At 46.2% G+C, this 23,785-nt stretch overlaps 1 protein-coding gene across 2 annotated transcripts in view; it reads right to left on the reverse strand.

Annotated features, from left to right (window-relative positions):
* The window catches only part of LOC144937854 (collagen alpha-1(XI) chain-like), a 165,442-nt gene that overhangs the window by 101,121 nt on the left and 40,536 nt on the right, over positions 1 to 23,785 (reverse strand). Inside the window, exons 5-12 of one of the 2 annotated variants that reach the window (XM_078865374.1) lie at positions 19,265 to 19,393; positions 17,184 to 17,306; positions 15,384 to 15,551; positions 12,768 to 12,995; positions 11,581 to 11,637; positions 11,351 to 11,392; positions 9,689 to 9,751; positions 3,601 to 3,675 (exon numbers count right to left, since the gene is read on the reverse strand). In XM_078865374.1, the coding sequence (XP_078721500.1) occupies positions 3,601 to 3,675; positions 9,689 to 9,751; positions 11,351 to 11,392; positions 11,581 to 11,637; positions 12,768 to 12,995; positions 15,384 to 15,551; positions 17,184 to 17,306; positions 19,265 to 19,393 (885 nt within the window). The remainder of the gene's footprint in view (positions 1 to 3,600; positions 3,676 to 9,688; positions 9,752 to 11,350; positions 11,393 to 11,580; positions 11,638 to 12,767; positions 12,996 to 15,383; positions 15,552 to 17,183; positions 17,307 to 19,264; positions 19,394 to 23,785) is intronic. The other variant, XM_078865375.1, reaches the window with a different exon arrangement.

Below are 23,785 nucleotides of genomic sequence, written 5' to 3' on the forward strand. Positions count from 1 at the left end.
ATACACTTATTGCTGACAAATCACAAAAAAAACGCAATGCGTTTGTCAATAACACTGTCCTCAAAGTGAAAAATTTTCAACGGCATTTTCCAGATTATAAAACAGAATTTCCCAGTGATATCCACGTTTGTGGGCCGTTAAAGCTATAGGCGCGTGCACGTGCAAATCATGTCACGGGACCCTTAACATTCAGAGCGAGCCCGCGGTACGTCACATTTGTACGTTCGGATGCATTCGTTAGCACTTGGCTCCGTGTGGAAAGGAAACAGGAATGCACGGAGAAAACCCACGCATTTATAAAATCCCACAAATATAAGGAGATGGCACTCATTTCTCTGCATGGATTGATTCAAAGTATTGCTGTTCCGTTATGCCATCTCCTACCACCAAGCCCACAAGAAAAAACGTGTCATTCCCCATCCAGGTACAAGCCTTGCTCAACCCTGCTAATGAAGAGGGTTGGAGCCAGTGGCGTCACTAGGGTTGGTATCACTCAGTGCGGTCACTCATGGTGTCACCCCTCATGGATCTACGCCCGTACCAGACCATACAGAATACTTAGCAATGTGCACTAATGTTACTCGTAAATCGTAATTCCCGTAAATCACTGAATGTAATGGCAATAGTAGTGATGTGAACAACTAGCAACATTGAAATGACACCTTTAAATTGCAATATTTCCTTTAATTACTTCATTCTCAAAAAAGTTATTGATATAGGTTCACAAATACTAATGACCACAATATTGTAGCTAAAACACCAGAAGATTTGACAAAACCAGCGACTATGAAAACACGAGCAGCAACGTAAACAACAGCGCGTGCTTGTGGCTCGTGCAGACGAGACCACGTGACTCGAAGCGTCATCGTAATTGGGTAATAATGACAGCTCTGACCGGAGCGCATTAGAAGGTTCACAAAGAAAATTAGCACAAAATTTTAGCCTTGTAGGTATATTGATACAGTACATGTAAGCTGGGATTACGAAAAATGCTTTTATTGTTATAATTAACTACATGGATATTTATATATATGAAAAATAATGCTGAAACAAAGCACAAAAATTGTATAGACAGTCATTTTGGTGTCACCCCCCTTTGATGGTGTCACCCGGTGCGGTCCGCACCCTCCCTCCCAGTGACGCCACTAGTTGGAATAACTCTCCCTTCTGATGATTTGAAGAATTGTCAAAAAACCGGGTCACGATTTGATTTAAGAATCGATTCCGTTTTTTTCTCTCTCCTAACATTTATTGCAGTGAATGGGAGCGCCTCCAATGGCTTTCGGGGGTAATGTGAACCCATGCTTAAATAAACACATTCCTGCGGAGGGAGCTGGTAGGAACGTTGGGTTGCTCGGTCAATGGCCAGGGTCAACGGCGGCGTGGTGTATTCCGCAAATATGGCCGACTGTGAGTAGGTTAAACGTTGAGTTTTATAAGGGCACCACGGGGTGACCAGCCCCTCCCCACCCAGCCCCACCCCTCCCACCCCCCACCCAGCCCCACCCTCCCCACTCAGCCCCTCCCCACCCTCCCCTGCCCACCCAGCCCCTCCCCACCCTCCCCACCCAGCCCCTCCCCACCCTCCCCTCTCCACCCAGCCCCACCCCTCCCATTTTTGGATGCACGACGGACGGACGGACACAATAATCCCCTGTGGGCTGGTTCTAACCAGGAGGTTCTTACCAGTATTATTATCCAAGTGATTTTACGCATGCATCGTGAGCTACGAATCAGAGTCTGAATGGGTGAATTGACCCAGGACTCCACCCATTCGCTTCGCACCTCCCAATTTGCACGGTTGGCTGTGTGCGGTGCGAAAGAAGTTCAACATATGTGCATGCAAACTGCTTTTTTGGGTTGCCATCTCTAAGGTACAAATAACTGGGACAGACTGAGGGAATAAGAAGAATATATCAATACATGTGCATGCATTTTCTCGAGTTGTGTATTAATAGACAGTTGACAACAACAGGGATGTTTAACATCCCTTGGAGGGTCTACAGATGCTCCAACCGTGACTGCTTCGCTTTCGGAGATCTGATAGGTCAGGCAAATCGATGAAACCATTCGGAGCATTTTGGCTTTGGATCATTGAGAACATTACAAATGTGAAGAATGAGCAAAACCCTGAATTTTGTTTTGTGTGTGTCAGTAAAATTGGTTCCGTAGAATGTTAAAACATGTAATGTTTACATGAACAAAGATAATGTTGTATATTCTGCGAGAAATGTCATATTAATAATAATAATAATAGGGGTTTCCCATTTTTTCTGCCGACAAAACTGAAACCTTTTGCAAGGAAGCATGTTTACATTAACCACAATGCTTGCAGTCAGAATGCAAACAAAAAACAATACTCTGATCATTTATGCATTGTCCTTGAAACTGAGTGGTCCACACCAGAGACAGCTTTCCTTAGAGCCTAGTCTAATACGGTGTTCGACCAGATGACGCCAAAAGGTGCACGGATCAAAGACAACGCACTATCAGAGTAATGAGGGCTCGGGGTGAGCATGTATATCATGAAGCCTCTTTTGCCAGTACCAAAATATAATAATAGGGGTTTTCCCCTTTTTTCTGGCGACAAAACTGAAACCTTTTGCATTAACCTTTGGATGTATTGCATTTTAGATAGAAAATTGGAACAAATATGTATTTACAATTTAAGAATGGATTTTTTTCAATCTGTTCCAGCCCTGTATTTCCTTTGCATCCAGTGCAGTATGAATTAGAGAAATATATTAAAAAGGGTTTGACATGTATGATGTTTTATAAAGAAAAAAAATATCCACAAAGTGATATCACAGGATCCCAACATATCTTACGATTAAATGATCGATTTCAGTTTTGGGAAATCAGGATGGGAAAATTATTGTAAATCTGAAGCCTTGGTATGGTGTAATAGCATTTGTATGTCATCGGTTTTCCGTAGCATCATAATCTAAGTACTATATTTGGACATTCTATAGCCATGGTAAGACAAACTTATAATGGAAAGCAAACAGCAAATAAGGATCGTACACATAATGTACACGGTTATTGAATAAGTGGTGTGTCTGATATGTACACATGGATAGAGGATACCTCCGATCATACTTCACTATGCTGGTAAGTGCAGGTTTGTGAAGGCAAGGATAATAGACATGGGAGCATCGTCATACAGTGCAACAATGGATTTTGCTGCACTGATTCCCTCTGCTGCTCGCAACGTAACCACGCAGTTACGTATTTACCCCACCTTTGTTACGCACGGTAAGGGTCCATCAAAGCACTATCCAGGCTCAAACCTGCTTAGTTTCCGACAAATGTCAGTTTTGGCCACATCCTGGGCGCTCAACCGCATAACCGGTGTGTGCAAGCGAAACATAAAAAGTCCACACGCAAATCATCAACGAGAGGGAGTGAGGGTTTTCAGTGGGCCTGTACTGAGCAAGAGTACGGACAGCAAGAAGAGGGTGCATTGCATGTTGTGGGGAGGAGTGCAGCAAAGGAGAAGGGGACGATCTTCCGCGCAGCAAATGCTGTGGGAGGACGCGGCACGTGCTGTAGAGAGGGAGACAAAACGGAGGTTGGTGATGGAGTCCGCGTACAACTCACGGGCAGCATGAGCATCGTCCCAGGGGGCCCAGGTAACCCGTCAGCTCCCGGCAGACCTGGTCGACCAGAGGGGCCCTATGTAAGGCACAGACACACACACGCACACAGCGGACAGGACAAACGGTCATCGCGTCAGAAATCCGGTACGTCACTGAAGCGTTGAAGATCAAATATATTTTACACGCAAAAATTTGCAACAACGCAATCGCGCTTTAGCCTCAGTTTTCATGACGAGCTTACCTATGGTATTATGAGGGAGCTAAGGCCAATACAATTTTGCAGAGATTAATATAAATCCACCACCCCACCACCACCACCATCCAATTCAAGCGGTGCTCAAGCATGGGTGAGCGGAGGCCAGGATGTGGTGCTGATTAATGACTGCACAACCAGTCGCGTGTCCAAATCTGATGAGCCAGGCTTTTCCGCCCACCCCTGCCGTGAGATGTACCTTTAGCGAACATATATGCACACGCGAAGCGCACGCACGCCGCATCTACCAGGATGCGTTTAAAATATCACACACTCTTCTACACGCCTCAAACGGGACCACATCTACACAGATTCACAAGAAGCCACGAACGTCGAGGGCACTTTCTAAAATCTCGATTGCAAACTAATTTCTTGAGCGCTACTTTTTAGGCGCTTATTTTGTTGCTGCTCTCTCCCGCACCCTCCGATTGGCATGGTTGGCTACGTACGGTGTGAACGAAGTTCAACGTACACAGATGTCAAGTGACATACTAGGTTACAGCATCATGAGGTGGTGGTGGGGGGGGGGGGTGTGGCATCAATAACCTGCAGGAGAAAAATTAATCTTCAGATACGAATGCGCATCTGAAATGAGCCCCATCTCACACCGCTGCTGAATTTCATAACCAGCCGAGAAAAAAAGAAAATGAAAAAAAACTGAGATGCAATGAAAAATAGAAAAATTACGTTTTACATGTTTTAACTTCTCCAAAAATATGGTGAACAAAAATACCACGTGCGGGTCTGTCAAAGCAATGTGAGGCCGTGCACAATGCCGGGTAAAATGTGAAAGGTTTATTAAAAAAATATGTCACGTTATAATTTAGGCATTCAACGGAAAGAAATAGTTTTGTGCAGTTCAATGCATTTAAGGGTGATAAAACGTGCCACATTAATGGAAAACAACTAAGTCATTTTTAATACATGATCCTGATGAAGCAAGTACATTACGTGCCAGTGTGAATTGCCACAAAATGGTTTGCAATTACAGTGCTAGGCATGGCATCTGCAATATATTTACTGGGGAAGCAGGGAATGAAATTCTCTCTCTCAACCACTAGGCAGCAGTGCCACACTGCCCAATAACGAATATTAAACCACTGCTGTGGGGGAATAAACCTGACGGCGGTTTGCAATTCAGTGACCCCTCGTTCCAAATAATTCTCAATACGTTTTGATGATTGTTTAAATGTCGTGAACGGGTGGGGATTTTCACTCCGAATCAAAAACCATCGTCCGTCGTGAGCTTAGACGACTCCCCTGACTGCCGCACGAGAATCATCTAACCAATCCTACGCAGATCATTTACCATTGGAGGTCCCCCCCCGTCCGTCCGTCCGTACATTTGATAATTATGCCATAGGGAGTCGAGGCGTAAAGTGAAGTAGTGCCAATTCTGGGAACTCGAGAATCTGCAGAGCGTCACGTCGTTTTGAGAAGAGACAATTTAGACGAAATTCTCCGATGTAGCTTCTTCAGCAGCTGCCAGAAAATGCTCGTTCAAGCTGGGAAGAGTGGCCCTCGGGGAAAGACTTAATTCTACGAGCATGCATCATACACACAGGTCTTCATTTCCCACTCGATATTTCCCAGAACGCTGCGAGGCTGCCTTGAACTAGGGATCACTGGCAGAAGGCACGACCGCTAACTTTAATGCAAGGCATCACTGTCTATGATAATCCTATACGATTGTACCCTATATTACCATAATCCTATAAATAGGTTGAAGAAGGAGGAGAAAAAGAAAATGATAATCATAATAGATGCATCGACTCACCGATGTTTTCAGAGTGGCTTTAGTTGCCGAAAACTAAAATAGGTGCCAAAATACTGCCCGTAACAGCTTTTCCGAACTCTTCCGGCTGAAGTTTAGCACAGCATACGTGGTGTAATGTGAATAACTAACGGATTGGGCTGGTATACGACGGTACGTACGGCATAGGCGGCACTTTTCTGAACGGTTCCTCGTCCCTATGCTCTCTCTACGCCGCTGTTTCCACAGGAGGGGAAACTGCATGGCAATTACCGTGAGCTGCAGGATGAATAGGTTTTCGAACGGGCATTTCTAAACATACATTTTGAACACTCGTAACAGCCCTCTGTCAACCCAACGTTGTGCCAAGGGCTGCCCCCACAAACCACGTTGGTCATGGGGAGCTGTTGGACCACACTTTACCATTGCTGCACAGGGCAGGTTTGGCTGGTGAAGGGAGGTGTTGCACCCAGGATGGGTTTTGTATATCACTCACCACCGGTTATTAGCCGTGGATGGGTCGTCGTTTTCATATAGCGCCATGCGCTAACATCTTGCACCACTGCCCCCCACCCCGCTCCCCAATGATGTAATTATTATAATATGGGACTCACAATTGTTGTTTTGCAAATGCAGTTACCACAGGTGAATTTGGTTCCGTGACGAGGACGACTACTTTGTGGATATTTTTGGGTCAATTTGTACCGAATGAGTAAGACGTGGTCGAAGGGGACAAGAAGGTTGACTTGGCTAGCCGTTTATAGCAGCGGATTAAATTTCCGAAATTTCCCCCACAAAATAACTAAAGTTATTATCACGGGACAGGAGGCCAGGTGGCCTGGCAGAGAGGCACATTGCGCTAACCTTGGCAACAACAACAACAAATCGACAGATAAATAAATCACAAATCTAAGGGGAATTTTTGGTTTCTTCCTTTACGTGCAACAACGTTGGTCGTGACATCAGAAAGTGCAAATGAGACAGAGAAATTGAGCGCGCACACCGACGATGAACGGAAGCGCGAGATGCCACTCGGTCAGGTACTTGCCAATGTCCTTTCACCTCGGCGCATCGTTTTCAAAGAAATGATCCCGAGACGAAAAAAATGTGTTTCGAAAGATAGCGGTGCAGATTCTGTCACGAGATTTAAAACATGACGACGGAAATACCGTAGAGCATGCTTGCGCGCGCGCACAAAGGACGTGAAGCAATGCATAATTCTTCAGCACCGCCTCATACTTTGAAGTGTGAAGGTTTTATTTTAGCGAATTGCAAAAGAGACGTGTGTGGAATATCTGATTGTAGACATTTGTAGGCAACATTTTTTTGGCCGTGTCATTTTAAGGTCACGTCCGGGTTTTTTGTGACTTTTTTTTTCTTCTTGTTTCAAAAACGAGGAATTGCCACTAATGTTGTATTACGTTTTGTCTGGAAACCCCTCGCGGCCCTGGTGGCTACAATTTGAAAATGGGGCACAATGATTAAAGACCCACTGAAGGGGTAATTGCAACCTCATTACGCTGTAATTACTGAGAGGCAAAGCACTCATTTGTAAAAATCTTGACTAATAAATACAAGGCCGCTGCATCATCCAACGCATTGTCTTTTGTTTAATCAGCCAATTATAAATGAAGTCCCGTAATCTATTCATTACGTTTGCAATTTTCCATGGCAGATAACACTGCTGATGCGAGGATGCCGGTGGTGCAGTGGTCTGTGCACAACAACCTGAGTTAAACTCATAGCCATGGCCAACATCAGTCCTCACTCCTACTCACACTGACCAGCGTGGTGAAGTATGGTCAAACAATCCTCGCAAATGATGTGGAGTGGGGAGGCCTTCTTCCAGCCGTGGATTTACCGAGTGTTGTGAATCCGTATTGTTATTAACACGAAAGCATGAGGGTTTGCTGCTTGTAGATTATACCCGCAGGGTCATTCATGTCAATTTAGCAAGATAAGACGTTGCCAATTGGTAATTTTAGCATTAAATTACAGGGCAGCAGTGGAGGTCAAATTAATGGTTTCTCTTTCTAGATTTGAAGCTTTCGTGACTGCAAGGATTCATACTCTTAGTTCTTTCGGTAAAGTCACGTAGGTAAAAAATTTAATTACATTTTTTTATTAATTTTCATTTCATTTTTTACCTACGTGACTTAACCGAAAGAACTAAGAGTAAAATGGTTTCTCTATTCCAACTAACCTAGTGGTGGGGATTGCCATGTTCAGGAACGTAAGTTATGTGTTCCAGCCAAATATTTGTTTTACAAGTGATGCATTTCCATTCTCCCTATGAATAAATATTCAGGCACGTTGGTTTCCCTTCACTCATCGTTTACCTTATCTTTTCCGTAACAAAAAAATATGAATTTGCACGTGAATTTATATCCATGCATTTTCAATGAAACCTCAATCTTAAGCCAACTTTTTAAACGTATCTGTATCTGTGTCAACAGATGCTCTATTTGTGTACTTTACAATGAAATAAAAGTAAGGTAACCTAACCCTAACTCTATCCTAACCCGAATCTAACTTTAAACCATACATAACCCTAACTCCAACCGTAACCTAACTCTTATTTAACCCGAACCCTAACCCAAACCTAACCCTCACTCTAGTCTAACCGAAATGGATATGTTCTGCTGAGACCAGTGGCAAAATGGCATCTAAATTAGGAGAGGAAAGGCCTGAGAGGACAATCACTGCTGAGATGGAGCATCAAGGTCTGTTTATGTGCAGGACCTCAATGGATCGTGGCATGGAGGGCATCAGATATATTGATGGCATGGTGAGGCCTTCATTCAACAGTGGATATTTAGATAATGGCTGATGATGATAATTCGTTATCAGCTTTTCAAATATTATTCATGAGAGTCCTTTGGCTTTGAATCGTGGTATATTTACTTCGCAAAAAAGTTTTCATTGTTATCATAATCATAATTAAATGTAATAACTGCTAGAATTCTTTATGGAGGAATGTGAAAAATGCCATTAGTCATGGTGAAATGTGCACAGGAGGACAATTTTTTGTCAGCTGTGTCTCCCCGACTGCTCATTCCACAAGTTAGCATCCCATAATAACATGCCAGCTGTGGTAAGTACATTTTTTTTTATATAATATATTTTTTCAACATTACAATATTCGTCCAGTGTTTATTTCTGTCTTCTTACCACTGCTCAGCTTTACACTCACAAAGCACTCAGAGAGATTGCTTAATGGCAATCTGGTGAATCGCAATTCGCTTTTACAAGCTCTTGCACACTGCACCACGGCCCCCCTCCAAGAAATCCCAAGGCTAAATTCGTCGCAGGCACAATATACAAGTCAACATTTCGTGGCATTTTTTTTTTTTAAACGCTGAATCTCAGCAATGAACGTTGCTGCGATAACATTATGAGAATTTTCGCCCTGGGCACAACGCATGTTAGTGCCTGCGCGTGCACGCGCGTGCCTTATTATGTCGGGCGCTGACAAATACCACAGGGACACCACCTGTAGATCGTACCGGCGCCTTTAGTGAACGCAATAAGCGTTAGACCGCCGCAGCTGACAAAGCGATGCCTTCACGATAAATTACCAACATTTAAAGGCCACAATCGTAATGGCAAACAAAATGTCCTCATTTGTTCCACTCTCACGTACGTGCATACATAGTTCGGTCTAGCAGATTGACTTTCACCTCACCCAAACTGTGTTCAACCACCACCGTACTGCTATTTCTACGGCATTCCCTCCCTTCGTCTTTGGTCGCAAGCTCACGCCTCTTCCGATTAGCACGGTCGGCTACGTACGGTGCGAAAGAAGTTCAACAAGCACACGTGCATACGTAACCTTGCTCACTTTAAGAAACGTGTTACACTCCTATCTATCGCGACCTTAACAGTGCTCTTTGTTGCTGGCAACTTGTTGGGGCGTCGGGCTGATGCTCAACAACCGTGATTAAACAAACAATGTACAACGCACTCAGCATATGTTACAGAGAGGCGACAAAATCACACATCGCACACACACGTCGGTCACTCGGTCCGACCGCAACGACGGTGACAAGGGACATTGTAGCAAATCAGCAGCGCGACGCTTACCCTTTCACCGGGGTCGCCCCTGGGGCCTGAAGGTCCTTGAAGCCCAGGTGGGCCAGCCGGTCCCTGACAGAAGGGAACATTTAGAATCAATGTACGTTAAGAGTCATCTTCTTGGTTCTTTCGGTAAAGTCACGTAGAATGGAAATAATAAAATAATAAAAATTAAACATAATAAAATAATTCTCACGACGTTTCGGCCACAACGCAAGCAGCCGTCCTCAGGTGAAGACCAGGTCTGTCGGGGAGACAGCGTCTGAATGACGCGTCTGAATGACGCTGTCTCCCCGACAGACCTGGTCTTCACCTGAGGACGGCTGCTTGCGTTGTGGCCGAAACGTCATGAGAATTATTTAATTATGTTTTATTTGTATTATTTTATTATTTCCATTCTACGTGACTTTACCGAAAGAACCAAGAAGATGAATCCCTGCAGTCACGAAAGCTTTAAATCGAAATTTAACCACCACTACGTTTAGAGTGTTCGGCTGCTACTGTACATTTACACGTGATAAGCCACTTCGTTGAGCTATCATTTGTGGGCAGGTCGCTTCTGAAAAAGAGCTGTGATAGCTCAGTGGGCCTTACATGGTGGTAAAATAAAAACATTGTTTATAGCTTTAGTTTTCTTTGAGTGGCCACAGAATGGTAGCGTGACTCACAGTGATAGGCACAAGGGCCGGACGACACGTTGTCATCAGTGGGGATGTTAAAAGCATGTATGTTGACATTCTTTCGCACCGTACGTTGCCAACCATGCTAATCGGAGGTGCAGAATTCCGCTCATTACTTCAACTTTCCACGCAATTGCTCCTTTTGAGTAAGTGACCGTTGTGAATAAACATATATATACACACACAACAAGTATGCGATGTGGATAAGGGCTTTTAAATGTATCTTTACTTTGGGTTAGCGTGAATGTTTATCTACATCGTTTCAAGAATATTTGAGCACGTGTATTATGGTGTCATTTAAAAGAAAAGTTTTTGTTTAAATTTCTATTTAAATAAAAAACTGAAATGCTAGAATCCCGAGTGATTAACTCGAAACTGATAAATAATGTTAACATGTCAAGCAAATTTAACGGCAAGTTTTTGGCATGGTACAAATTTTTTCTGCCATGAAATTCGTTGAAGCTCGCATGGGAAACGTGTTATGTAAAATAAACATTGATGATTATCATCGTCATGTCACACGAGACTTGGCACAGGAATAAACCTCACCCATGCCAAGTTTCACACCAACCGAGATCCAGTGGCTAAACTGAATCATAATAAATAGTTGGTTAATTTCCCAGAAAAAACGAGACGCAGTACGAGGAATATGGCCAACACCAATTATATTGTTTTTGGTTTTTGGGAGGAAACTGGAGAACCTGGAGAAAACCTATGAGGAAAATTGGGAGCACACACAATTTCCACAAAGAAAACTCGCCCAGGTCAGGAGTCGAACCCAGGTGCCCCGTGCCGTGAGGCACAAGCGTTACCGCTGTGCCACCCTATCGACCCCCGTGAACATTTTCCCCTCCGTAAGCCGCGGTGAGGTGAACCGTCGACGCAGCAGCCCCGCGCAGAGCGGAGGCTTCGCTAACTTTTAATTCTCTGAGAATAGAACTCAACAGCAACAACAACAACAACAACAGAGAAAGGTGTTGACAACACTTACGGCAGGGCCTTCGTAGCCGGGAGGCCCCATCAACAACATGCCCTGCGGAAGAGAAACACACAAACGGGGCCGAGGGCAATTAATCAATTGGATTCACGATGCGCTCATCACCTTTGCCTTGTTACTCTTCCTCGTCGCCGATTGGCAAAACAAAGCGGACGTGGGAGCTGTGGAAGCGGCGCAGCGCAACAGCAAAAATAACACAAAAAAGTAAGAAAAAACGCACTTACGGGCTCAATGATGGCAGGCTCGCCTTTCTCTCCCTTCTCACCCCTGATTCCACCGCCCTTCATTGTACAAATAAACAGAGGCAAAATGTCAGTCCACCGACAACAGGTGTTGCATTCTCTGTGCACGGCTTACGCTGTCAAGGTCTAACTGTGCCTTGCCGGTAGTGACCAAAAAAGTTCGCTTTTTTTCTTTCACCGCAAGCAGATCTCGGATCCTTTGAACGTTTGTTCAAACGGCGGATACCGGTATTTTTTTGTGGATTACATTGGCTCACAGACACACGCACACGATTTCAGGTTAAATTCCCAGAAGCGCGGTGGGGTCAAGTATGGGTATTCCCAGCTCTTCAAAGACATCTGGCCAGCATGGAAGAGTAGGCCAAAGAACCGGTGTACTGCAGCTCTCTGGAACTCCATGGAATCCCGGCCCTTGCACTGGCAGCGGCGTAAACAAGGAATTGCAGGGATTCACCTTTAACTTTTACCTAAGTCCAGGGAGGAGCACATTTGAATGGTAAATAATCCACAGCTGCAGAAATCGAGTTAGCGGTGATGCAGATGTTATCTTTGGAAGTTCACGCGTAACTTTGTCTTCGGGCAAATCCTCCAGCAAACGAGCTAATCCCAGGATAATGTTACATAAAACTACCGCGAACACTTGCCAGGGAGTGGCAATCACATAGTCAATGCTTATTAACATGCTGTAAAAATCCTGTTCCAAAACGGGCAACTTTTTCAAGGATCTAATGCAAGAAAAACCAATGCACTAGGGCAGTCTGAAGACCCGGTGTTTGGCCATAACACACTTTTGGGGCAAGTGCTGTTAGCGAGCACCAATGAAGGCCCGCACGGCACACGAGGGGGTGGGGGGCCAGCACCACGCCCGGCTGCCTTTGTCTCCCTTGTGGCGATGGTTACACATCGCACCAGGTGCTCATTTGATGATGAGTCTACCTAGGGGAGTCCCAGCACCGGTTCAAAGTCGTCACTCTTATTGGTCGTGAGCGGGAACCGAACTCGGCCCCGCCAGGTTCACAGAGCAACGCGCTAACCGCTACACTCCCGAAACACGCGCACACACACACGCACCTGTGCCTTCCAAAATCCTGTTAACATTCAGTGATTAAACATAATCCCCACGCTGAATACTTTCCATTGCTCCTTGGCCGGGATACAATTGTAGTTACCCCTGAGTTGGTGTCTCCGGAAAGGGCTGGGCCGTACTCTCGGCTCTGCGCTCCCTCTCTCTCCCCCTCGCCGCCCTCTGTCGACTCAGCCCCTCCGGCCGCCCCGGCCGCCGACTTGTCCTCGTAATCGTAGTCCAGGTACTCCTTGTCCCCGTAGTCCTGCGTCTCCTTGTCCAGGAAGTTGTCCTCGCCCGTCACGTACTCTTCGGTGAACTCGTCATTGTCGCCCTGCGAGATCGATCGAGCGCGCCAAAAAAGCAAACGTTCATGTTTCCGCCGTCCTGAGAATTCGACGAGGAGGCCCTCCCCGATTGCGCTCCCTGGCTGTACCGCGTGCGGGTCAGTCGCGACCGAATTGACTGTTGAAGGATCGGAAGACTCCGCCCCAAACACGTGCAGCGAAACGTCGGACATCGTGCCAAACAACACGATAGTATGATCACACATCGGGGAGCTGCATAGCATCACAAATGTGAAAATCTACCCATTGCTGATAAAAAAAAATATTTAGTTTTATTCCATCAGCCTATTGGCTTTGCACGCCAACATTATCAAGCACCATTTATTTAAGCAAGAAAGTGTCAACCTTCTGAGTCTCATTGGCAGGGTCATGCTTGTTACTGTTACTGCTGCACAGCAACCCAACACGAGCTTGCGTGCCGTGCAGATAGTTCCCTGTCCACAGCTACTGGCTAATAAAAACGGACAAGTTTAACACATGATAGGCTTCGCGACCAATATCATCCATAATAGAGGGGTTTTTTTTTAGTTAGATCATGTAAATTAGTAAAGTTTGTCACGTAAACAGAACGTGCCAATTCGTCACTAGTGCAACACACCGTTATGTTAGAGAGCAAATCCACAACATTTACAATCTGAGTACGACGTTTCTCCAGTAATTACAACTAGCTTCATCAGGCGACAGCCAGATTTGTGGAGAAATCCTCCTGTTTCGGACGAGTGTGCCACTAGCACCATCAGCGGTGGCCAACGACGCGTAAACTGGCGCAAGCCTAAGGGCCTCACCAGCGACGTGCTCGTGACCTGCCACAAGTCCACCGCGTTGCAGCTTCAGGAGGCTCTGTGGCCTCTTGTACACTGTTGCTCGAGTACCACTGGCTGCCATTTAACACCACGCACGGCTTAATCGTTTGTCGTTGCATCACGAGCTAAAGTAAAACAAGAATAAACTTCAAAGAAAAAAAAAAGCTTGGAGCTTTACATGTGATCATGGTATACACATCCGGTTTCAAACAAACTACTTTGTAGAAAACGACGGGTACATTGAGATGAAAGTGGTGTATTCTTATCATTCCTCGTAAAAACAACAGGGTCATCGGTCAAATAATTTACGGTGCACAGGCCGAAACGATTAAAATCCGAGAGAGTGGGAAATTATGGCTAAGTGTCCATGACCCATAGTTCAAAAATTCTGCAATATGCTGCACTTTGCAATTATGCAAAAGATGGTGGGATTATGTTTGGGAGGTAGAGAAAACCAGTAAGGTGTTGTTATTTTTGTTACATCTCAATTTTATTATTGTAGTCATGTCATAAGTTAACATAGACATCATTCTGGAACTCATCCAGTCAACTGAGCAATTACATGTCCTCGAATGGCCCCAGAAATTGACACTACCGAACTACCACCGAAGTCACTTCAATAGACCTTTTATCTCTGAATGCTTGACAGCATTCCTCCAAACTTTGCAAATCGTCCCATGCAATCTACTGCTAGATGAGGGCGTCTGCACACCAGGCGAGTCATGGGGATTTCTCTGACCATACTTCACCACGCCGGTCAGTGGGAGCCGGTGGAAGCGGGCAGCATAGACGCACGCGGGAGTATAGTACAGTACAGCAAAGGGCCTTGCGGTCACTGCCCTACGCTCCCTCGTACCACGGTCTGCAACACCTGCTATGTTTAACACGTAGGCTTTTGCGAACAATATTATGTTTGTTGATTAACTGTGAATAACCCAACCAATGATAGGTACTACAGTAATTTTAATTTTTTGCTGTGGTTGCTATCGAAACGTCGTGATTTAATTTAGTTATTTTTATTATTTATTTTTCTTCATATTTTTTTTTTCACCTACGTGCACTCACGAAAACTTTCAATCTAGAATGTACGGGGTATTCTCAGATGAACGTGATCCATTGTAACTTACGTGACTATTCTGTATTAACCCTTCTCTGGTCTTCGCACCTGATAGACCCAGAGAGATGACATCACTTTTACTCCCTCTATTTAAGACCGAAACAGGAGGGTTTATGCACAATTCTGGCCGTCGCCTGATGAAGCTGGTTGTAATTACCGGTGAAACCTCATACTGGAATTGTAAATCTTATGGGTTTACTCTCCAACACACCGGTGTGCTAAACTCGGAACTTTATTTTTCACGTTTTGTTCACGCTGACAAACCTTACCCATCGGCTGTGTCGGGTGGTGGCGAGTTTAACCACATATTTAGAAAAATACAATCTACCCAAAAGAAACAAAACCTTTATTATGGACACCTGCCATACCGATATTGCCCATCCAACTCTATCCAGGCTCAACCCTGATAGTGAATGGCAAGGGGGCGGTGTCAGGGTGGGGGAGTTGGGGGGCACCTCTGTGAAGTTGCTGTCCACAGCGTAGACCGTTGACACGGAGGGCTCGGGGCTATCCGGCACCACGTCCTCGGTCAGGGTGTTGTCGTAGTCCGTCATCGTGTAGTACTTCGAGGGGTCCTCCTTGTCGCCCTCGCTCGGGCCTTCCACCTCCTCGTCGGTGGGCTCCTAGGGCAAGCCCGTCCGCGCGTTAACGGCAACGGCGTTCGGCGGACGTCGCCACGAAGGGCGGGTGCCGCTCGCGGTTGTCGCGCTACGTGCCGGCGGGAGCTCGTTCGGGGACCGAATCAGCGCGGTCGGACGGGCGACACGCGGTATGATCGGGCGACACTTCAGAACCGTCCACCGCACGCCGATGAGCAGTAAACCCACGACGTTGAATGTGTCGCGTTCAACTTTCCGCAGGTGCCGATTAAAAAAAAACTTGTGAAGCAAGCGCGATGTGGACACGGCTTGAATTGTAAATGAGCGGTGAGGTTACGGAATGCGGGGGCCAGGCAAACGGCCTGGAATCGAATAAAATGCACCCACGGACAAACGACACGTGCATTTACTATCGGCATTTAGATTTCTTTTACATCAAAAACGTATGTAACTTAGAATTGAAAATAACGTAAAAATAAACAAATGAGATGTTAACCGAAAAAAGTTGCTAATTTATGACAAATGTAAGGCGAAAGCATCATTAATCAAATTAACGTATATCGGTGCACACCTGTACCTGAATTTGAAAATGCAGTAATTATTTATCCAGCAAACCCTTCGTGAGTCTGAAGACTTTTATATGAGGGTTCTGCTTTTGAAACGCCTGGCCAACGCTATTTGTGGCAATTCAGCATCTCAATTCGATTCAATAATCTATGCTTTTAGTTTTCTGTTGCAGTCAATTATAGCACCTCTTGTGGCTGGAAGGGTGACACAAATCCTGTTACACGCAATACTGTAGACCGCTTGCAAAGACATTTATTCTTGCACGCGCGCATGTACGGTGAACAATGTTAACCGACGAATTCATAGACCGTTCTACCCCTACCGATGCTTCGTTTTATTACCACCGAGAGTATAAAAATCTACCCGCGACGATCCATTCGCCATCACGCAGTGCGGCCGACACTCTTCAGAGCTTACAGTTTTCAACTACGTCGTTCTTGTCACGACGCGTGGAGCAGCCAGAGTGGCACTCCAGTGGAGTAACACTCCAATCGCTGTGCAATTCAGGGCGAATTCAAAGGTGTTCTCTTGTGCCGGGCAGAAAGTCAATTCGTCAATACGTCAGACAATTCCGTGAAAGTGGAAGTTTTACAGAGGGCCTAAAGCTGGGTCCAAAACCCCAACGATACGTCGTGCCGGCAGACCCAGAGGTCGCAACCGGGTACCCGATACCCGTACCCTACCCGATACCCAGCTACCCGTACCCGGCCGGGTACGGGTACGGGTATCCGTTTGCGACCCTGGTGCGGCCGGGTACGGGTACGGGTAGGTCGTGAGTCACTGGTGAGTAACCGTTTGTCACTCATTTTGGGTAGGGTACGGGTACGGGTAGGGAACGGGTACCCGTTCCCGGCCGGGTACGGGTACCCATTTGCGACCCTGGTGCGGCCGGGTACGGGTAAGGAATCAAAACCCGTTTGCGACCTCTGAGCAGACCTCAGTTATTGTAACCCTGAGTTGATCAGTTGCCGATAGTAGCTGTTATACGTTAGAAGCGGTAGCATTTCGTAACGGTGGCAAATTAACCAAACACCCCCCCGCAAATGAAACATTCAGGTCAATACCTGTGCGAGCTGTTATTGTGTTTACCTGTCCAGGCCCTCTTGGGCTGCCTGCCGTAGGTTGTAGGCCCTCCGGTGGCCCAAACCCAGTGTGGTTATTGAGCGAGTGAGTGTAATCATAGTCATAGGCCGGCGACCCTCCATCGCTGTACTACAGGTCAGGAGGACAGAGTGAGAGAAACAGGGCAGTGGAAAGGTTGCAGCCAACGAGAGCATCACCCAATAAAGAATCCGGAAAACCCGCTCGACACGGACATCGGGTAACGCGAGAGATATACCACTCGTGACCTTATTCATGAGAACCAGTGCTTACATTCTAAGCAATAAAACTGCATGATGTACGGGCTGGGTTTTTATTTTTATTTTATACCTTGAGCTCACTCTTCCCCGTAAAACGACTCGTAATCATACAACTTGCAAGAAATACTTCGTGGGGGATTTTTCGTTATTGCTCGCAAAAAAATATAAAACCCCCCACCGAAATGCATTATTAAAGGTGGAGCTCCCTGCGTTCGGCTCGGTGCACGCCACTGGTGGCCGAAAGGCCTCTCAAATAGAGCGACCGTTCGAGAATGTTTGGTCTAAATATTCCACGTTGACCGGACGTGTCGGAAGAGGTGTGCGTCCCCACGCTTCACCCCACCGCGTGCGGCTTGCCGATCGAACAAACTGTGGCTGCAACCATTCGCTCCCACTGCTGGCGGGGGGCAGCAGTGGGAAGATTCGAGAAACTCGCGCCGTTGTTTCGATCGCCGCACTGGAAGATGGAATCGAACGCATGAGCTCGACATTGCAAGTACCAGTGAGCTGACCGTCACTCCACAGCTCCGAAATGCATCGTAACTGACAGTTTATTGGTCAGGAATGTAAGCATTGATGAAACCCACGCAGCAAGAGCAGGAATATTCAGGATTGCCCCCAGCGTACCTTGCAAGAGCACTGAATCTTTCATATGATTCAGCATGTTTATAGGCAGTCGGGCGCATGCCAAGATTTCAATGAAAAATTGTTTTGTTGTTGTTATTCAGCTTGACTAAATGATGTGTGAAAGTTAATCTAAATCTAAAATGCACCCTCAACATTTTCACTTCTGTATGTGCAAGGACGTTCCACTAATTTTGGTTGTTCCCATTTACGACACAATTCCCGGTTAGATGGATGGGTTATCGTTCACCATTGAGACATTGGCTCAGTCGCGGTGCTGTGTAAAGCCGGTGGCCCAATGGACTCAAGATTATAAAGGTTTATGTTGTGGACATGGCCCACTTGTGTTGGATGCCATGTCTTAAGTGCATATGCGGTGACCATAACACACGTATAACACAGCTAGAAATGAGAGATAGGGTGCATTTGGCATGCCACTATGATGACATGATGCAGGATGATCAATAATCGCTGACGATATGCTACTTTGGAGCGAGAGAGGAAAAATAAGACACTTATCATAAAGTTGCACCAACGCTAAGGCTTTATTTTCAACGTAAATTCATAATTTCGAGTTTAAGCCCAAGACAAAATGATTTCCTGCTCGATGGAGCATTGATGCCCTGAGCCAGTGACGAAAATCCCCAATTCCGAAATGGGGCGTGCGAGTCTCCCTTTAGGACAACCACTTTTGAAATCCTCCTTAGGCTGAGTCCACCCACTAAACAGGGTTTCAATTCTCAACCTTGAGAACCCCTCCCTCTCCCACGAAGCAACCACCTGGCCGGTTATTCTCATTTGTTGTGTAAATTTCCCGTGTTGCGTTACGTTGAACACAGTGCCATATTTGGCCTGCTGTCACTTCCCTGCTGAGCAATTACCTCAAATACCCCTTTGTTCCAATGCCTCGAGATGTTGTACCGCATGGGAGGCAGTGAGATGTGGCAGCACGCACCGATGTACATTGCGCGTATAACGGCTGTCAGCCAACACGTAAACCACCAGCTCAAGCGAGCTGATTGCGTGGCCAGTTTGTCATTCAGACCACCGACTCAAAGACTTCAGGAGACAGGCCCACGAACACAACCGCCGTTCATAGATTTTTAATTGCGTACGGGAGGCGCGGTATGAACGATAAATGATGACGACGTTGATTACGAGATGAGCAAGCGTCCGAAGGCTGACCTCGTCAAGGTCTGGATCCTGGGACTGGGGCAGCTCTGGCAGGGGCTGGTCGCAGTCCGGGCTGTAGTGGCTGCAGTAGTCGAATGCGGCGCGTGGATCGGCCACAAACAGCAGCTGTTGGATGTCTCCCTGTGGGACCACAGCACACACGCACACGCACATACATGAACACATGAACAGAGACAAAGATCCCGCCACCCTACAGCCTCAACAGACTGTTGGGGAAAGTGCAGTTAGCGAGCACCTATGAAGGACAACACAGTACACGAGGGTGCGGTTTCGGTAGCACCACACCTGGCCGCCTTTGTCTCCCCAATGTTTACACAATTTCAACAGGTACTCATTTCAGGCTGAGTCGATCTAGAACTGGTCACAACTCAGAGAGGTCTTTCTCGCTAACAATTGCACATTCTTTTGGAAATGTCAATAGCAATCGGATGCAATTTCACTTAAAAAAAATTAGCCCAAGTCATACATTTGACGAAGCACAGTTGTTGACTTTGTGAAAACTGGCGTTGTAGTGAGGCTCTGGCATACCGATTCAACTTTTGTGCATTCGTTTGCAGCTATGAGTAAAGCTGTGGGGGGTTATTGAAACATGTGTTTAGATTCATTTAGATTATTTGCTGCTCTAAATTGACACGTGGTAAGCGACTCCATTGAGCTATCAGTTGTGGCCAGGTAGCTTCCGAAAAAGAAGATAAAACAATTGTTTACTTCTATTACAATTTTTTTGTTAGCTGATTTGTTTACCTTTCCTATACTTTGCACTCCCGTCGTGTTTTGAATTATTTGTTGTAGTAACGTTCTGACCCGCCCCTACTGGACATGTGTGTTAAAGCTTTATAGCTCCTCGGATTCCTCGAGGAGAAATAAAGATTCTGATATTGAGGAAACTGCTGTTGTAACTGTACGAACCTGAGGTGGATCAGCTGGTTAATACGCCGCACAGGTGCGTCAAGTTTGGCTGAAGCTTTCAACAGCTACGCTACTCTTCGAGGATAAACAAATGGGGGAAGAACCACGAAGCCCCGCAGACCGTGATCCCCCCGACGACGCGTGGCAGCTGCCTTCTTTGCCGTGTGCAGGTTCGCTTTCGGGGAAGACACTCACTTCGCAAACGGCTGGTCTCCCATGCCGAGCGCCCAAGCCACCCAACCAACGCGCTGATTTCACTGCGGCTTAGGAGCGGACAGGTTCGGCGAATTCTTTTTTTTTTATCTCGCTCGCGAAATCTCCGGGTTAAAGTGCTCAATTGTGGCACGATCGAAGATGTAAAAGAACATCTCTGCGCCTGTCAAATACAGAGGCTAGTCGAGTATCAATTAAAAATGTTTGTTTCAATACCACTTTCTGTATATAATCGGGGAACGGTGGCGCTTTGGATAGCGCACTACTATATGAACCCAGAGAGGCCTAAGTTTGACGCCCATCCACAGCTAATATCAGATATATGAACTAGCCCTGGACATCCCCCCCTTTGCCAACCTGCATTGACCGGCAGGGTGAAGTATGGTCAAACAAACCTCATGACCAACACGGTGTGTGGAGAGTCGATCATCGAGTAGTGGGTTTAAAAAAAGGTGTGTAAATTGTTCATTATTAATCTACATCGGAAAAGTATTTTATCACGTGAGGTTACGTATTTCATATACACGTGGGCTATATTATTCAACACTTAAAGCAGTTCACACACACGCATGAAGAAAGGCTCTCAGACGCACAAATACCCACAATAGACTACCCAGCATGCCGTTGTAAAGAGGCCTTGATGAATGCGTCACATTGACCAGACAGGGCAGTGGCCGGGATATATCATGATGATTCACTTCAAGCGACACCGACAATCATTGTTTGACGTGCCGCGCGTCATTCTGTAGAGTCACAATAATGCCTCATTCATCGCGCGGGGCTTTCGCTGCCTTCCGCTCTGCTCCAGTGCCCGGGTTTGTTCATCGCCCGGTTCAAGGTTCAACCGCTGAGAGGAGTTTTTGCCCTCCGCGCAAAAATCAAAGGCAATTGCCTTCTTCTGGCTTGTGGACGTTTAGCAAAGGCTTCATGGAACTGCGGAACAACTGGGTTCTTTTTTCCGCAGTGTCCAAACCAAGCACCTGTAACAACAGCAAAGTACTCTTAATGAGACGGCAAAGACTTTCGAATGAATGTGACTTTTCTGTTTTGCAAAGAAATCGACTTGAAAAAATGTGACGGTTGAATGAAACCAAAAATGACGGTTACTAAGTGTCTGCAAGAATACGGTTTTTTTATGAGTGCCACAAATAAAAAATGTATCGTGGATAACACGAAAATCCCATAGTAAACATGAGGCCTACATAAGGTAAGCATAATACGAAAGGCCTGTGAAGAGTGGTGATGCACTGGTTATCGCATGGACCGTTATATATTATTATTATTCATAATTAATTAACATTTGTTCATGCTTTTGCTCCCATAGTTCCATGGAGAAGCCTTCTAAGCATGCACCTCCACTCAGAATGATGTTAGTATGCATGATGTCGTTATTACTGCTAAATAAATACACCCAAGGACAAAGGTTTGTTGCAAAGCATGAGAGAATCCACCGCAGGCATTATTACAGGGGGAAAAAAACGTCGATACCGCGTGTCTACAACTCCCTATGCAGATTATATCTCACAGCTCAAATAGAGATCGCATCACAATAGAAGTCTGGCTCACTGGGCATCCAATAACTACACGTGGACACATTTAAATGGTGCCAATTGCTGAACTCCAACAATAGCTACAGGCTGCCGTTTGGTCCCAACAATCATAGCAATGTAACATTCCGTTGGGATGGAAATCTAAACGGGCACTCCTCTCGCTCAGAAGACGGTAGACGCTTCAATGTGGAGCGATCTCCAACACACCCGTAATGTGCCACGGGGCTCGATGTAAACCCATTCCTGCGGAGGGAGCTGGTAGGAACGTTGGGTTGCTCGGTCAATGGCCAGGGTCAACGGCGGCGTGGTGTATTCCGCAAATATGCCCGACTGTGAGGGCGGGCACAAGCCGGCGTGAGTAGGTTAAACGTTGAGTTTTATAAGGGCACCACGGGGTGACCAGCCCCTCCCCACCCAGCGCCACCATTCCCACCCACCACCCAGCCCCACCCTCTCCACCCAGCCCCTCCCCACCCTCCCCATCCAGCCCCTCCCCACCCAGCCCCTCCCCACCCTCCCCTCCCCACCCAGCCCCACCCTCCCTACCCAGCCCCTCCCCACCCTCCCCTCCCCACCCAGCCCCTCCCTGCACGACGGACACAATAATCCCCTGTGGGCTGGTGTAACCAGGAGGTTCCTACCAGTATTAAAATATTTTGTTGAAACTGCTACAGCCCGCAGAAATATTCTACGTGATATGGTGGTGTGCGCCAGGGTGTTTATCGATGCGTTCGACTGGGTGTGATGTTATTTCCATAGTAAACACGTACTTTGTAAGTTATAGACATACAATGTTGGTACATGCGTGTTGCTGTTTACGTATCAGTCGACACCCTAGACACCCTTGCAAATCAATTCTTCCATCAGCGGATTATTCAGAAGAAGCATTTCAATAATAATAATAATTGAACGATGCATATTCATGGTTTTTCTTCCTTGTTAGTATTTCATTCTATATATGTCTTCACCATGCCCCCCCCCCCCCCCGTGCATGATTATTTTTTACAAATAGTCAATTACATGACTAGATGTTTTTTTTAATTAAGCTCAAACTATTCCAAACATGTGTTGGCAAACGGCCGCTGGCACACATCGCATGTACGCGCACAGGTTTGCAGAAGGCAATCCCAGTGACATCTGCAGTAGTGGTTGCTACAGGGAGGCTTAGTCGGGCTCTATTCCAGATTACATTTCACCCTCACGCGCTCTAAAGAGGCAGCCGGCCAGCTGGATTGCTTCACTGACAGCTCACGCTTGCCAAACACATCGCAGTAGCCTGTCCTTACCAGCAACCTGAAATTACCTACGGGGATAAAAAAAAACAATTTGTAACACCACTGCATAGGTTTATGCTGTGTTGCTGTATCGGCTATCCGTTGTTTTATTCGGGTTGCACCGAGTACTGTTACACGTGCTGCTACATGTGCTTTTCGCTCCGTGTGCTGGGAGCTTTGTGAGGAACCGAATATTGAACTGAATATTTCCTCAATAAACTTCCGTGTTGGTTTTGGGTAGAACCACGTGCTGTTGGGCACGTTGTCCGACGTTTCGCTTCATATGCTGGGAACTTCTTCAATTCAGTTCCCATGGAAGCTTCCAGCACTGCACTGCAAGAACCTGCCAGTGCATGGAGCGAAACGTCGGACATCACGCTGAACAACACGCAATACAACCCCAAAACACATCTGAGAGCTACTTAGTGACATATGGCGATTATGCTACAGTACCTGGAACACATCACAATTGACTTAATACGTTACATGGATGTTAGTGGGAAGCTGCTGCGTTTCTAAAATCAGCCACCCAACTCCGTTGACACAACCGACGTATACATGTGGAG

This window comes from Lampetra fluviatilis, chromosome 20 (assembly GCF_964198595.1).
Source record: "Lampetra fluviatilis chromosome 20, kcLamFluv1.1, whole genome shotgun sequence".
In the NCBI taxonomy this organism is placed as follows: domain Eukaryota; kingdom Metazoa; phylum Chordata; class Hyperoartia; order Petromyzontiformes; family Petromyzontidae; genus Lampetra; species Lampetra fluviatilis.